The sequence below is a fragment of the Sus scrofa genome, chromosome 6, assembly GCF_054392235.1.
Source record: "Sus scrofa isolate SSC_HxYL_T2T_F1_AM1 chromosome 6, Sscrofa_HxYL_maternal_Yorkshire_Landrace_v2.0, whole genome shotgun sequence".
NCBI lineage: Eukaryota > Metazoa > Chordata > Mammalia > Artiodactyla > Suidae > Sus > Sus scrofa.
This window is the reverse complement of record NC_139388.1, coordinates 52,197,144-52,211,095: the sequence shown is the minus strand read 5'-3', so window position 1 is coordinate 52,211,095 and position 13,952 is coordinate 52,197,144. Positions and strand designations below refer to the sequence as shown.

The 13,952-nt window shown below is 48.2% G+C and overlaps 1 protein-coding gene across 1 annotated transcript; it reads left to right on the top strand.

The window, feature by feature from the left end:
- Positions 1-616: 616 nt before the first annotated feature.
- On the top strand, positions 617-6,199 carry CLC (Charcot-Leyden crystal galectin; the record flags this gene model as incomplete). The annotated part of the gene is given in 4 exon segments (NM_001142841.1): positions 617-664; positions 2,656-2,732; positions 3,214-3,424; positions 5,999-6,199. Coding segments are annotated over 4 exon segments (417 nt in total). The 3' UTR covers positions 6,113-6,199.
- Between the last annotated feature and the right edge of the window lie 7,753 nt (positions 6,200-13,952).

The window sequence follows — 13,952 nt, the reverse complement described above, 5'->3', positions numbered from 1 at the left end:
TCTTAACCCACCACCCACCAAGCAGAAGGAAATGGTGCACCTTGCAGCCTTCGCCCCGAATGCTGCCTTTAACCACCTTGCCTGAAAGCCCCCGGGGCCCATGAACTGCCCCTTGCCCTTGCCTGGCATCTGCCATAATCTCCACACTCGCCTTCAGCACAACCCAGGGTCAGGACGTTGGTGCGGCTCCACAGGGGCCAAGGGGACCCAAGTTCTTTGGGTTACCCCAGGATCTCCAGCTCTCTTCCACTGTGCACATTAGAAACGCGCACATCTTTTGAGCGGCCCCGGGCTGTGGGGTCGAGACGTGGGACGAGGCTCGGAGGCTGGCTTTAGACCCACTCCCCCTCAGCCCACCCTCCTGCAGCCATTGCCCTGCTGGTCCTTCCTCCCAGGGCATTTCCCTCCCTGAAGCTGCTGCTTTATCACAGACACGCCCTGCTCAAGGACGGGTCCCCGGGCATAGTTGGCATTGGGTCCATTTCTGCCACCCCCTTCCCCCACCATCACCCCGGTTGGGAAACTCTGAGGCTGAGAAACAGGAATCAAGCCAGAGGGTGGGGCTGATCCTTTATATTCTGTGACTCTGAGAGGGTCACACACAAATCCAGGCAGAGTGGAGACGAGCTGCCCAGAGGACGACACCACCATGGCAGAGCCACAGGTGAGTTGAAAAGACACGCCCTCTGTGATCCCAAGTCACATAAAGGGAGGAGCAACAAGGGCAAGACATTGTAGAAGATGGAAATGTGGGCTTTTCTGTGGCCTGTTTTCCTAAGAGCTGTGAGTGTGTGAGCAAGACCCTGGGGATATGGTACACGGGGATCAGGTGCCAAGCCTGGGTCTGTGTCAGCCCCTGGCAGTATCTGCCTGACAGTGAACTCGACCGAGGGACCGTGACTTCTTGTGGGATGGGGACCACTGCCTGGGATGAGGGAGCGTGTGCCTGAGTGTGAGGGGGGAGGCTGTGCATTTGTCTTTGTGGTCTGTGTGTGTGAGTACAGCACATCTGTGCGTGCACACAGAGTGGGAATGTGGGGGGGTCTGAGTGATGCACTGAGTGGCATGTTTCTGGGACTGTGTGCATGCGTGAGAGAGAGACTCTGTGACTCCGTATGTGGCTTTGTCTGCAGGGAAGGGAACTCTCCTACACAACAGTGACCCTTTTTTTTTCTTTTTTTGTCCTCTTTTTTTTTTTTTTTTTCCTTAGTAGGGCCACACCTAGAGCATATGGAAGTTCCCAGGCTAGGGGTTGAAAGGGAGCTCCAGCTGCCTGCCTACACCACAGCCGCAGCACCACCAGATCTGAGCCGCATCTGTGGTCTATGCCGCCGCTCACGGCCATGCCAGATCCGGGATCGAACCCTCATCCTCATGGATTCTAGTCAGATTCCTTTCCACTGCACCACTACGGGAACTCCCCCAGCAGTGACTGTTTCAGTGGGTGTTTCCATGGGGATCAGTGTGGATCCCTGTTGGCAGAAATGTGGTCTTGGGGACTGTGGGTCCCCCCCGAACGCATCTCTGAGCTTAACATGAGCACAACGAGGGTCCTAGATGCCCCTTCTCAAGAGGAGTGGGGGGAGGTGACCTCAGACTGCAGGGCACTGCATTTCCAGTCCGTGTCCACACACTGGGACCTGTCTCAGGTCCCCACCCCCAGTCAGCCCTTCTCGCGGCCTCGTGGGAGGAGGGGGAGCACAGCCTGGCCCCCAGGGGACAGCCTTTGGGGCATTTGCTCTCAGAAAATCAAATCACCTGAAGCTAGAAGCTCCAAGCTCAGCCTCAGTGCAGACAGTTTACAGATTTCAATCAACAACCTGTAGATTCTCCCCAGTTAGGTTCCCGGCCCACACACTCTGTGCGGGGACTATGCTCTCAGCAACAGGGACACATTCTTGAAAAGACATGCACTCGCCTTGATAATTTTTTGTTTGGGCTACGCCCATGGCCTCTGGACGTTCCCAGGCCAGGGATCAAACCCGAACCAGAGTTGCGAGCTACCCCACAGCTGTGGCAACGCTGGATCCTTAACCCACTGCACAGGGCCCGGGGATGGAAGCCAGATCCTTCACCCCCTGGCCACAGCGGGAAGGCCATCTCCTTGGTCATTTTGTGCATACACCAATCCCGCACACGGGCGTCTCCCTCTCTCCTAACACAAATGTTTTCCACTGGAGTGAATTGTTATATTCAGGTGTTTCTATCCTCCGGTCCTGAAACTTTCAGAGTTTCAGATGGTAGAAAATAATGAAAAGAGAGTGTTCCAGAAAGGGCCCTTCTCCTTCTAATAGGTGCCCCCGTATGGACCCTGTACGTGCCAGGGGTTGGGCTAAAGGTTTGGCATAAGCACCACATCGATTCCTGAAAACAGTCTATGAATTTCTGAATATCCTCCTTGTCCTGAGGAAGCAGAGGCAGAATAAGGCAGGTGATGGAGCTAAGATCTCACTGCTAAGAAGGGCAGGGCAGGGATTTGAATCCTGGCTCTTAACTCTGACGCTCTCATCTCTTCAAGGACACAGGGACCTGCCTGGAGAGGGGGTCCTCAGAGTCTGTCCTCTGCTGTCTAACCTGTGCCCCCCTGGATATTCCTGTAGGAGGGGAGCCCACCCCTGGCCTTGCCCCTCACCCACCCTCGTCTCCCCATGGCAGGTCCCCTACACGAAGCATGTGTCCCTGCCTGTGGGTTCCTCAGTGACAATCAGAGGGAAACCTGCTGTCTGTTTCAGGTGAGTGCTCTATAGCCCACAGGAGGGGAGGTGCAGGAGAAGGCGGGGTGGCTTAGGGTGTCACTTCATGTGTGATAAGCATAATGGCAGCACGTTGCAGGCGCAGGTCCTGGAGAGCCGTACGGCACCAGGCATTGAGCCTGCAGTTGCAGGACGTTGGCCGGTCTCGGGCTCCGGGGAAAGGGGCCAGGGCTGAGGCTCTTTATCAAGAAGCATAGGGTTTCCGGGGGATGAACAACCAGAAGGCGCAGGCCAGGGGCGATGGCTGCTCAGTTCGAGCCTTGGGCCAAGCAAGAGGGCATCTCACCACCCTGGACAGGAGGAGCCGAAGCAGCACCCCAGGAGCAAGGATCACAGCAGCCCCCAGAAAGGCCCTCCTTCTACCAGGGAGGAGTTGGGGAGGACATGCAGGCATGTGTCAACCATGGGTTCCCCCACAAGGAAGGGGCCTGCTCAAGAGCCTGTGTGCTTTGCCCATTAGCAAGAACCCAGAAATGCAGGTGGATTTCCACACGGAAGCGGATGGGGACTCAGACATCGCCTTCCACTTCCGAGTGAGCTTCGGCCTATACGTGAGGATGAACAGCCGGCAGAACGGGAGCTGGAACTGTGAGGTGAAATCCTCCGACATGCCCTTTGCAGACGGCCAACCCTTTGAGCTGCACATCTTGGTGCTGCAAAACGAGTACCAGGTACGTGTGCCTGGGACCCAGCTATTCCGTGCCCTCTTAGGCTTTCCCAGGAGGACACAAGTCGCCCTGGCCTGGCCCCAACTGTCCTTTGGGGTCCATCTCCCAGAAGGGCTCCGGCCCCTTGAATCTCAAACCACCCTCTGCTCATACTGCCCCCCTCGGGTCTTTCCCCAAATCTAACCGGAGTCACAATCAGCTCATGTGCCTTTTCCCTCAAAGAGGGAGAACGGCCCTGATCCCCCAGAGGTATCCTTTCTACCTACGCTGTCATTATTTGAGCTAAGTGGTTAAAATATGCCCGTGAGTAATGATAATCCATCCAAAATGAAGTCTTTTGCTCTCAAACCAGGACAACTGACACTAGCTTTCATACAACTCCTTCCGGACATAACACATGCTTATACAAGGACACCCACCTGATAGAGGATGAATAAATAGAGAGATTCTTTCTTCGTTTTTCTTCTTTTTCAGCCATGCCTGAGGCTTATGGAAGTTTCCAGGCCAGGGATAGATCCGTGCCACATCAGCGACCTAAGCTGCTGCAGTGACAATGCCAGATCCTTAACCCACTGCACCACCACAAGAGAATTTCCATTTGTTTTTAAACAAATGGTGTTACCAAGTTCCCTGGTGGGTCAGGTTTGATCTCTGGCCCAGGAACTTCCACAAGATGTGTGTGAAGCCAGAAAAAAAAAAAAAAAAAAGAGAGAGAGAGAGAGAGAGATGGTGTTGTAGGTTTCTGTATATATCACGCCATGAGGACTAGGGTTTGTGTGTGGGCTAAGAAGGTATCTGCAGAGGTCATTCTATCCATGAGGTGTCCTCATTATTTCCTGTTTGTATAAGATTCCAGGGGAAGGATCACCAAAAATGATTTAACTAGACCCTGATTCATGCACATCCATGTTGTTTGCAATATTTTGCTCTCGAGAATGACATTGCATTAAGGTTTCTTTCTTTTCTTTTCTTTTTTTTTTTTTTTTTTTGTCTTTTTCCATTTCTTGGGCCGCTTCCATGGCATATGGAGGTTCCCAGGCTAGGGGTCGAATTGGAGCTGTAGCTGCCAGCCTACACCAGAGCCACAGCAACATGGGATCTGAGCCGCCTCTGCAACCTACACCACAGCTCACGGCAACGCCGGGTCGTTAACCCACTGAGCAAGGGCAGGGATCGAACCCGCAACCTCATGGTTCCTAGTCGGATTTGTTAACCACTGCACCACGACGGGAACTCCTACATTAAGGTTTCTATACCACACTTCTCATTACCAGCTTCCCACTACTTACACTGCAGGAGTAACTGGGTGAGAAGGTATACGTGTTTTTTGTTTTGTTTTGTTTTGTTTTGTTTTGCCATTTCTTGAGCCACTTCCATGGCATATGGAGGTTCCCAGGCTAGGGGTCTAATCGGAGCCATAGCCACCAGCCTACGCCAGAGCCACAGCAACATGGGATCCGAGCCGCGTCTGCAAACTACACCACAGCTCACGGCAACGCCAGATCCTTAACCCACTGAGCAAGGGCAGGAACCGAACCTGCAACCTCATGGTTCCTAGTCGGATTCGTTAACCACTGCGCCACTACGGGAACTCCTATACATGTTTTAAATACGACAGATTAGGAGTTCCCGTCATGGCTCAATGGGAATGAATCTGACTAGTATCCATGAGGATGCAGGTTTGATCCCTGGCCTTGTTCAGTGGGTTAAGGATCCGGCATTGCCATGAGCTGTGGTGTAGATTGCAGATGTGGCTCAGATCTGGAATTGCTGTGGCTGTGGTGTAGGCCAGTGGCTATAGCTCCTATTTGACCCCTACCCTGGGAACTTCCATATGCAGTGGGTGAGGCCCTAAAAAGCAAAAAAAAAAAAAAAAAACATTTTTCCAGCACCTCCTCACCAATATAAACATTGTTCAAATATTCTCTTCACCACATAGCCTATGATGCTCTGTGCAAGACAGAGATTCAAGATTCATGAGACACAGTTCTTAGGCATGGCAATCTTAGAAGCTGGGGGGAAAGGCCAAGCAAAGAGAGACCCTGCAACGGAGTGGGAACTCCTCCCTGGAGAAATAAGAGACATGCAGAAAAATAGAGGGAATGAGTCTCTGAAATCATCTTGAAAGTGAGTCTATTAAAAGAAGCACGTCCACTGGGTTTCAACATGTGCACAGGCATTTTCTTTCTTTTTTTTTTTTTTTTTTTTTTTTTTTTTTTTTTGTCTTTTTGCTATTCCTTGGGCCGCTCCTGCGGCATATGGAGGTTCCCAGGCTAGGGGTCGAATCGGAGCTGTAGCCACCGGCCTACGCCAGAGCCACAGCAACGTGGGATCCGAGCCGAGTCTGCAACCTACACCACAGCTCACGGCAACGCCGGATCGTTAACCCACTGAGCAAGGGCAGGGATCGAACCCGCAACCTCATGGTTCCTAGTCAGATTCGTTAACCACTGCACCACGACGGGAACTCCCAGAGGCATTTTCTGGGTGGAGGGAGTGGGTGCCGGGGAAGAAGGAGAAAGGAAGGCGGCAAGTCGTTTGGCCGCAGACGGCCGTTTGGACACTCTTCCCTTCCAGGTGATGGTGAATGGCCAGCACTACTACAGCTTCCCCCACCGGCTCTCGCCACAATCTGTGAAGTTGATGCAGGTGTGGAGAGATGTCTCTCTTTCCTCTGTGTGTGTCTGCTAGAAAGGGATGTGACCAGACTCCCCCCGAGTCAAGGAGATCCCCTCATCCAAGGGACCATGGGACTCCCTGAGTTCACAAACGGGATGGTTCCTCCTCCACCCTTCCCCAAACCCGGGTCATTAAAATTTCTGAAAACCTCAACACGGTTCAGTTCTTGCTTCAGGGAAAATAGAGTAAAGGGGCCATCACTGAGAGGGGTGTGACAGTACCATGGAAAAGATCAAGGAATCCAAGAGAACAGACATTTTGCCAGCACACGGAATGAGGGACAGGGTCACTGAAATGCAAAGACATTCGTGACAATATCCTTATATGGGACTTCCTGTATATCAGACACTCTGAACCGAAATCCTTCCCCCCTTTCAGACAAGGCAACCAAGATAGAGAGCATCTGTCTACAGTCAGGAAGCTAGACTGGGGGACGGGGGAAGAAACTCCGTAACCGGTGGAAAATCAGGTGAACTTTCTGAATTCTTCCCTCCCTCTAAGGATGTTCACTGTTAACTGACACTCTGCCTGGCTTTGTGCAAGAGGCACTGGAGAGACCGGAGAAAGACAAGAACCAGGTCCGCATTCGAAAACTTTATTCCAAGGAAGAGCTGGAGAGCCGCAGGAAATTGCCCTCAAAGAATCTCCTTTTATATCCAAAAATGGCCATGGAGTTCCCATTATGGCGCGGTGGTTAACGAATCCGACTAGGAACCATGAGGGTGCAGGTTCAATCCCTGGCCTTGCTCAGTGGGTGAAGGAACCGGCGTTGCTGTGAGCTGGGGTGTAGGTCGCAGATGCGGCTCAGATTCAGCGTTGCTGAGGTGTAGGCTGGCAGCTACAGCTCCAATTCGACCCCTAGCCTGGGAACCTCCATATGCCACGGGAGCGGCCCCAGAAAAGGCAGAAAGACAAAAAAAAAAAAAAATGGCCAGATCTTTCCAGTTCAGGTGGGCAGAAGCCTGGGGCTTACATCTTGGAAACAAACTGCCAGGGTTTCACTCCAAGGAGGTCAGACTTTATTGTTGGAACAGGCACAAGGTATATACATGGATGCAGTGACCAGACTCTGGTCTGATTGCTCTTCCAGTTAGTCATTGCAGAATAATACATCTCCCCCAAATACACTGGTTTAAGACAATGTATTACCTCTCTTGGTTTGGCAGGTTCATTGCACCCCTGAGCAGGGCATCATGGGGCTTTAATCTGATTATGGTGGGGGGTTTTCTGAAGCATCTCCAGGTCAGAGCTACCAGATGGACACTCCTTGTCGGACACTGTACTTGCAGTGGCTAAAACAGCTGGGGGCTGGCTGGTTATTTCTTTACACAACCTGCAGGGCTATCTTAGGTCTCCTCAAATCACAGAGGGCTCATGGGTTTTGGACTTAATGGTTACTGGCTCCCACTTGCAGGAAATCCTCAAAAAGTCTCAAGCAGAGGGTACAAGATATAATAGGATCTATTTCAGGGAGTCATGCAGTGCCACTCCCATCACAGCCTATCGTTCAAGAGCAAGTCAGAGAAACAGTCAAAACCATGGGGAGGAGGCTAGAGAAAGGCATGGATATTCTGACTCGTGGCTCCTGGGAAGTCATCCTTACACCCCAGCCCCTGTTCCAGCCTCAGGCCCCAGTGGCTTTCACACTCCCCACATACCAAAGACACTAAACTCTCCGTAAAGAATTCCCAAAGAGGAGTTCCCCCATCGTGGCTCAGTGGGAACAAGTCTGACTGGCATCCATGAGGACTCGGGTTTAATCCCTGGCTATGCTCAGTGGGTTGAGAATCCAGCGTTGCCATGAGCTGTGGTGTAGATAGCAGGTACGGCTCAGATCTGGAGTTGTTGTGGCTTTGGCTGTGGCCAGAGGCTGTAGCTCCAATGGGGCCCCTGCCCTGGGAAACTCTATGTGCCGCAGGTGCAGCCCTAAAGAAAAAAAAGTGGGGGGACAAAATAAAAAGAATTCCCAAACATAGTAGTTCCCATCATGGTGCAGTGGAAAAGAATTCAACTAGGAACCATCAGGGTGTGGGTTTGATCCCTGGCCTCGTTCAGTGGGTTAAGGATCCCGCATTGCTGCAAGCTGTGGAATACATCGCAGATGCAGCTCAGATCCTATGTTGCTATGGCTGTGGCATAGGCCCTAGCTGCAGCTCCAATCCAAATGCCAGCCCTGGAAACTTCCATATGCCACAGGTGCAGCCATAAAAAAAATAATAATAGTTAATTTAAAAGGTAAATACCAGCCAGGCTCATATCTATCATTCTCTGTGAGAACCCTTCTCTGCAGCAATTGGCTCCACCCTCCATTCTCAGCTTCTATGAATTCTTCCAAGATGGCAGCATGATAACTCCTACCTTCTGGGGCTCTGATCATCTGCTTCTTAGTAAGTGTGGAGAACCACTTAGGAGACACAAGATATTGCCTAGAAATAGATGAAGGTGGATTTAAGAAAGTCCTCTGTGTCCATAAGGACTATCCCAGGCATCATAGGGCCACACCCATGGCATATGGAGGTTCCCAGGCTAGGAGTTGAATCAGATCTGCAGCCACCGGCCTACACCACAGCCACAGCAACGCGGGATCTGAGCCAAGTCTGCCACCTACAACCCAGCTCACGGCAATGCCAGATCCTTCACCCATTGAGCAAGGCCAGGGATCAAACCCGAAACCTCATGGTTCCTAGTCAGGTTCATCACGGCTGAGCCCCAACGGGAGCTCTCTCAGGCATCAGGGCTGATCATGCACGTCGTCTCTCACCATGTGGCCACAGCCACAGCTTGTTCTTCAACTCCAGCCTCACTAACCCGTCTGCCTCCTTCCTTAAGCCTCCTTCAACCTAACAGCCAGGTACCTTGAGGTAACAACACACAGCTCACAGTACTCCCCAGCCCTTTCTTCCTGGTGTCGTTCCATAGTGGAAAGAAGTGTCCTCCTCTCTATCTGTAAACTCTTGGGTTCTGGTTTGTCACAATCTCTTTTTTACCCCCACCCTATCTCATTCTTGGTCACTTCTGCATTTTAATAATGGATCACAGGACCCCTCCACTAACCTATAATTCATGTTTTGGGGAATTAGGCAATTCTTGCTCTAAGTGGGTGAAAACTATCCTGGGGCCCACAGTTTACTCAGCAGAGCATGCGTTTGATTTCATATCTATTTGTCCCTTGGCTGGTGGCTCTTTCATTTGAATAACCTACACAACCCTCTAGAGTGGCCCTGCTAAACAAACCTATAATAACTGTCCTTCCCTGAATGATATTCATCAACCAGTCCACTTCACATCAATTGTTATCTTCATTTTTTACTTTAGTTCCTGATTTGTGCTCATAGTGGCCAGTAGAGATGTCTTAGATACAAACAGATAACACAGAGAGTTCAGAGATCAACGGTCAACAAAAAATCTTTGAAGCACCTCTGGGGACTTCACCAGACTCCATGTTTCTCAATCCTCCTCAACCCAAATCTTGATCTTCTCCTAACAAATATAGCATTTCTCAAGAAAGAGAAAATCATCCCTGGGCCCTCAAGCCTTCCCTTCTTCTGAGCCTGTGCTAGAGCCCCCCAAATAGTTTCTGATCTGTGATAACTCTGTCCTTGATCCCAAGTCCTCAGAAGCTGTTTGGCCTCTGCGGGTGCTGTCCGTGGTGCTGACCGAGGTTGGCTCTAATGTGGAAGCACCTCTTTTCCAAGTGAGAGACAAGCAAGGCAAAATAAGAGGGCTTTTCCCCCTGATGGATCACAGCTCGAAATCTCTATGATGAATGAACCAGAAAGTCACTTTAGATTTTCAGAACAAAAATTTCTGAATTGGTTCAGATTTTTTTACAGGAATTCTTAGGCAACAGAGGTGAAGACTAGAAGAACTGAATTGTCATGAACATTTCATATGCTCAACCTGACGGAGCAGTGACAGGATGGAATGAACGTCAGTGAGGCACCAGTGGAGCTGTGTGCTGCAGAGGTGACTCCGACAGACGTTATCAGCCAGCACCTTGCCCAGATCCCTTGGGCCTTTCAGTGTGCACCAGTGGTTTTCCACTGCTGGTATCTGGGCCTTATTATGCTTTTCTGGAACTACAGGAAGGCACATGGCCCACATATGCATGGCAGTCTAGAAATGCCAAAGAATTAACAAGCACCGGAAAACAACCCTAATCAATGATGCTCAGGAGGTGGCGTACAAATAGTCCAACACCCCCAGCCTCCCAAGACATGGTTGTGAGGCGTGTGTTTCAGACTGCTTCCCAGAGTTTTCCTGTGGCTTAGATTTCAGCTTTGCCCTCTACCATAATGTTTCCCATCCCGGTAACATCCCCATTCCCGTCCATGTCACCTTCACTTCGCAAATAAATCATTTGCACTTGTTCCCAGGTCTAAGAGTCTATTTCTGGAAAAACCCAAACTAAGAGAAATGATGCAACGTTTTTCAACAGCTTCCCTTTTTTGGTTGCAACTTAAGGACAGTTTCACTTGAATTTGCTTATGCATGCGGCTCTTCGTAGCTTTCCCTTCAGGTTTCATTTTCTAGTCTTCTAAATACAAATGATGCGTTACTTGTTTGGTTTCAAGTGAGAAAGCTCTTGATGTGCTCCTAAAACTTACTTTTTACTGCACCTGTGCCAATTTTTATTCCTAGTATTACTAAAATAAATGTAAAACATTTATCCTAAAATTCCCCAAAGGCTGCAAGTTATGTAAACAGACACCAGCTTCCAATCTTGTGCAGCCTCAATGCTTCTTTGTGGATTCACAGACAGGTTCTCCTTTTTGAGTCCTATATGCCCGATATTCCTTGCCAGGGAGAATACACATCCCTTCTACTAGGTCTGTCATAATTTGTCAACTGCAGTGTTAATTCCTCCTGCTGTCTAAGTGAAATCCAGAGCCATGACTTCTATTGGACTACAGTTCCAACAGCCACCACCTCAGTAGGTATCTGATTTAAAGACATTATCAGCAAGATCTTTAGCTATCAGAATATGAAACCCTATTGATGGGAATGTTATTTTCTTATTTTCTTTCTTTCTTTCTTTCTTTCTTTCTTTTTTTTTTTTTTTTTTTTTTTTGTCTTTTTGCCTTTTCTAGGACCACTCCCTCAGCATACGGAGGTTCCCAGGCTCGGGGTTTAATCAGAGCTGTAGCCGCTGGCCTACACCACAGCTCACAGCAATGCCAGATCCTTAACCCACTGAGCGAGGCCAGGGATCGAACCCACCACCTCATGGTTCCCAGTTGGATTCGTTAACCACTGCATCACGACAGGAACTCCAAGGGAATGTTATTTTCAAATACACTGTCCTTCTCTTATATCACTGTGGTGGACTCTGCCAGTCTCACAAAATCCCTTTCTTCTTTTTCCCCCAACATAGAGCTAAGTACACTTCCCAACATCCCTTGCAGTTAAGTGGCTGGATGGAATATAAGTGGTGGGCACCATGTCCAAGCCTGTCCCACAAAAACCTCCTATGCAAGCACCATTCTCCTTTCTTCTCCCAAGTGACTGGGATGCAAACCTCCAGGGTTGCCTGGGAACCCAGGTGTTAATGATGGGAGCGAAAAAAATCAACTTGGTTCCCTGAATGACAGCATGAAGCACTCCTGTTAAAAGGCTGAGACTGGTAAAAACTGATTTTTCTTTATGATTCAAATATATGCTATCTATAAGACACCCAAATTAGATTCAAAAACACAAATAGACTAAAAGCAAAAAGATGGAAGGAGATATAACATGCAAACAGTAAATAAAAGAAAGTTAGAGTGGCTATACTAATATTACAAGAAAAAAAACAGGAGTCCTTGCCGTGGTGCAGTGTGTTAAAAATCCAGCTGCAGCGACTCAGGCATGGATTCACTCACCAGCCTGGCGCATTGGTTTAGGAGATCCAGCACTGCCACAAGTGTGGCATATAGCCATTTAAAAAAAAAAAAAGTCTACTTTTTTTTTTAATTTTATGGCCACACCTGAGGCATATGGAAGTTCCCGGACCAGGGATCAAATGCAAGCCACAGCTGAGATCTATGCCCCAGCTACCTCAATTCCAGATCCCCTAACACACTGCAATTACACAAAGTATGTCTGGCACAATGGAACTAAATTAGAAATCAATAACAGAAGTAAAGGTGGGAAATTCACAAACGTGTGGAAATTAACACAATCCTAAATAACGAATTAGAAGAAATCCCAAGAGAAATTAGAAAACACTCTGATATAGGAGTTCCCATCGTGGCGCAGTGGTTAATGAATCCGACTAGGAACCATGAGGTTGCGGGTTCGGTCCCTGCCCTTGCTCAGTGGGTTAATGATCCGGCATTGCCATGAGCTGTGGCGTAGGTTGCAGACTTGGCTCAGATCCCACGTTGCTGTGGCTCTGGCATAGGGCAGTGGCTATAGCTCCAATTCGACCCCTAGCCTGGGAACCTCCATATGCTGCGGGAGCGGCCCAAGGAATAGCAAAAAGACAAAAAAAAAAAAAGAAAACACTCTGATATAAATAAAAACAAAAACACAACATACCTAAGTTTTTCCCACTGAGATCAGGAACAAGACAAGGATGTCCACTCTCACCACTACTCTTCAACATAATTTTGGAAGTCCTAGCCACAGCAATCAGAGAAGTAAAAGAGGTAAAAGGAACCCAAATTGGAAAGGAAGAAGTAAAACTATCACTATTTGCAGATGACATGATACTATACCTAGAGAATCCTAAAGACTCTACCAGAAAACTTTTAGAGCTCATCCATGAATTTGGCAAAGTCATAGGATACAAAATTAATACACAGAAATCGACAGCATTTCTATATACTAACAATGAAAGATCAGAAATAGAAATTAGGGAAGCAATCCATTTACCATTGCATCCAAAAGAATAAAATACCTAGGAGTAAACCTACCTAAAGAGTCAAAAGACCTGCACTCTGAAAAGTATAAGACACTGATGAAAGAAATAAAAAAATGACACAAATAGATGGAAAGACATACCATGCTCTTGGATTGGAAGAGTTAATATTATCAAAATGACTATACTACCTAAGGCAATATACAGATTCAATGCAATCTCTATCAAATTACCAAGGACATCTTTCACAGAACTCAAACAAAATATTTTAAAGTGTGTTTGGGAGCACAAAAGACCCAGAATACCCAAAGACATTCTGAAAAAGAAAAATGGACCTGGAGGAATCAGGCTCCTGGACTTCAGACTATACTACAAATCAACAATCATCAAAACCATATGGTAGTGCCACAAAGACAGAAATATAGGTCAGTGGAACAGGATAGAAAGGCCAGAATTAAACCCACGCACCTACAGCCAACTAATCTATGACAAAGGAGGCAAGAATATACAATGGAGAAAAGACAGCCTGTTCAACAAGTGGTGCTGGGAAAACTGGACAGCCACATGGAAAAGAATGAAATTAGAACACTCCCTAACACCATACACAAAAATAAACTCAAAATGGATTAAAGACCTAGACACAAGACCAGACACTATAAAACTCTTAGAGGAAAACATAGGCCAAACACTCTCTAACATAAACAACAGTAACATCTTCTCAGATCCACCTCTTAGAGTCATGACGGTAAAAACAAAAATTAACAGATCGGACTTAATTAAACTTAAAAGTTTCTGCACAGCAACAGAAACCCTAAACAAAGCAAAAATACAACCCACAGAATGGGAGATAATCTTTGCAAATGAATCAACTGACAAGGGATTCATCTCCAAAATTTATAAACTCCTTCTGCAGCTCAATACCAAAAAAACAAACAACCCCATCGGAAAATGGGCAGAAGATCTAAACAGACAATTCTCCAAAGAAGACATACAGATGGCCAAAAAACACAT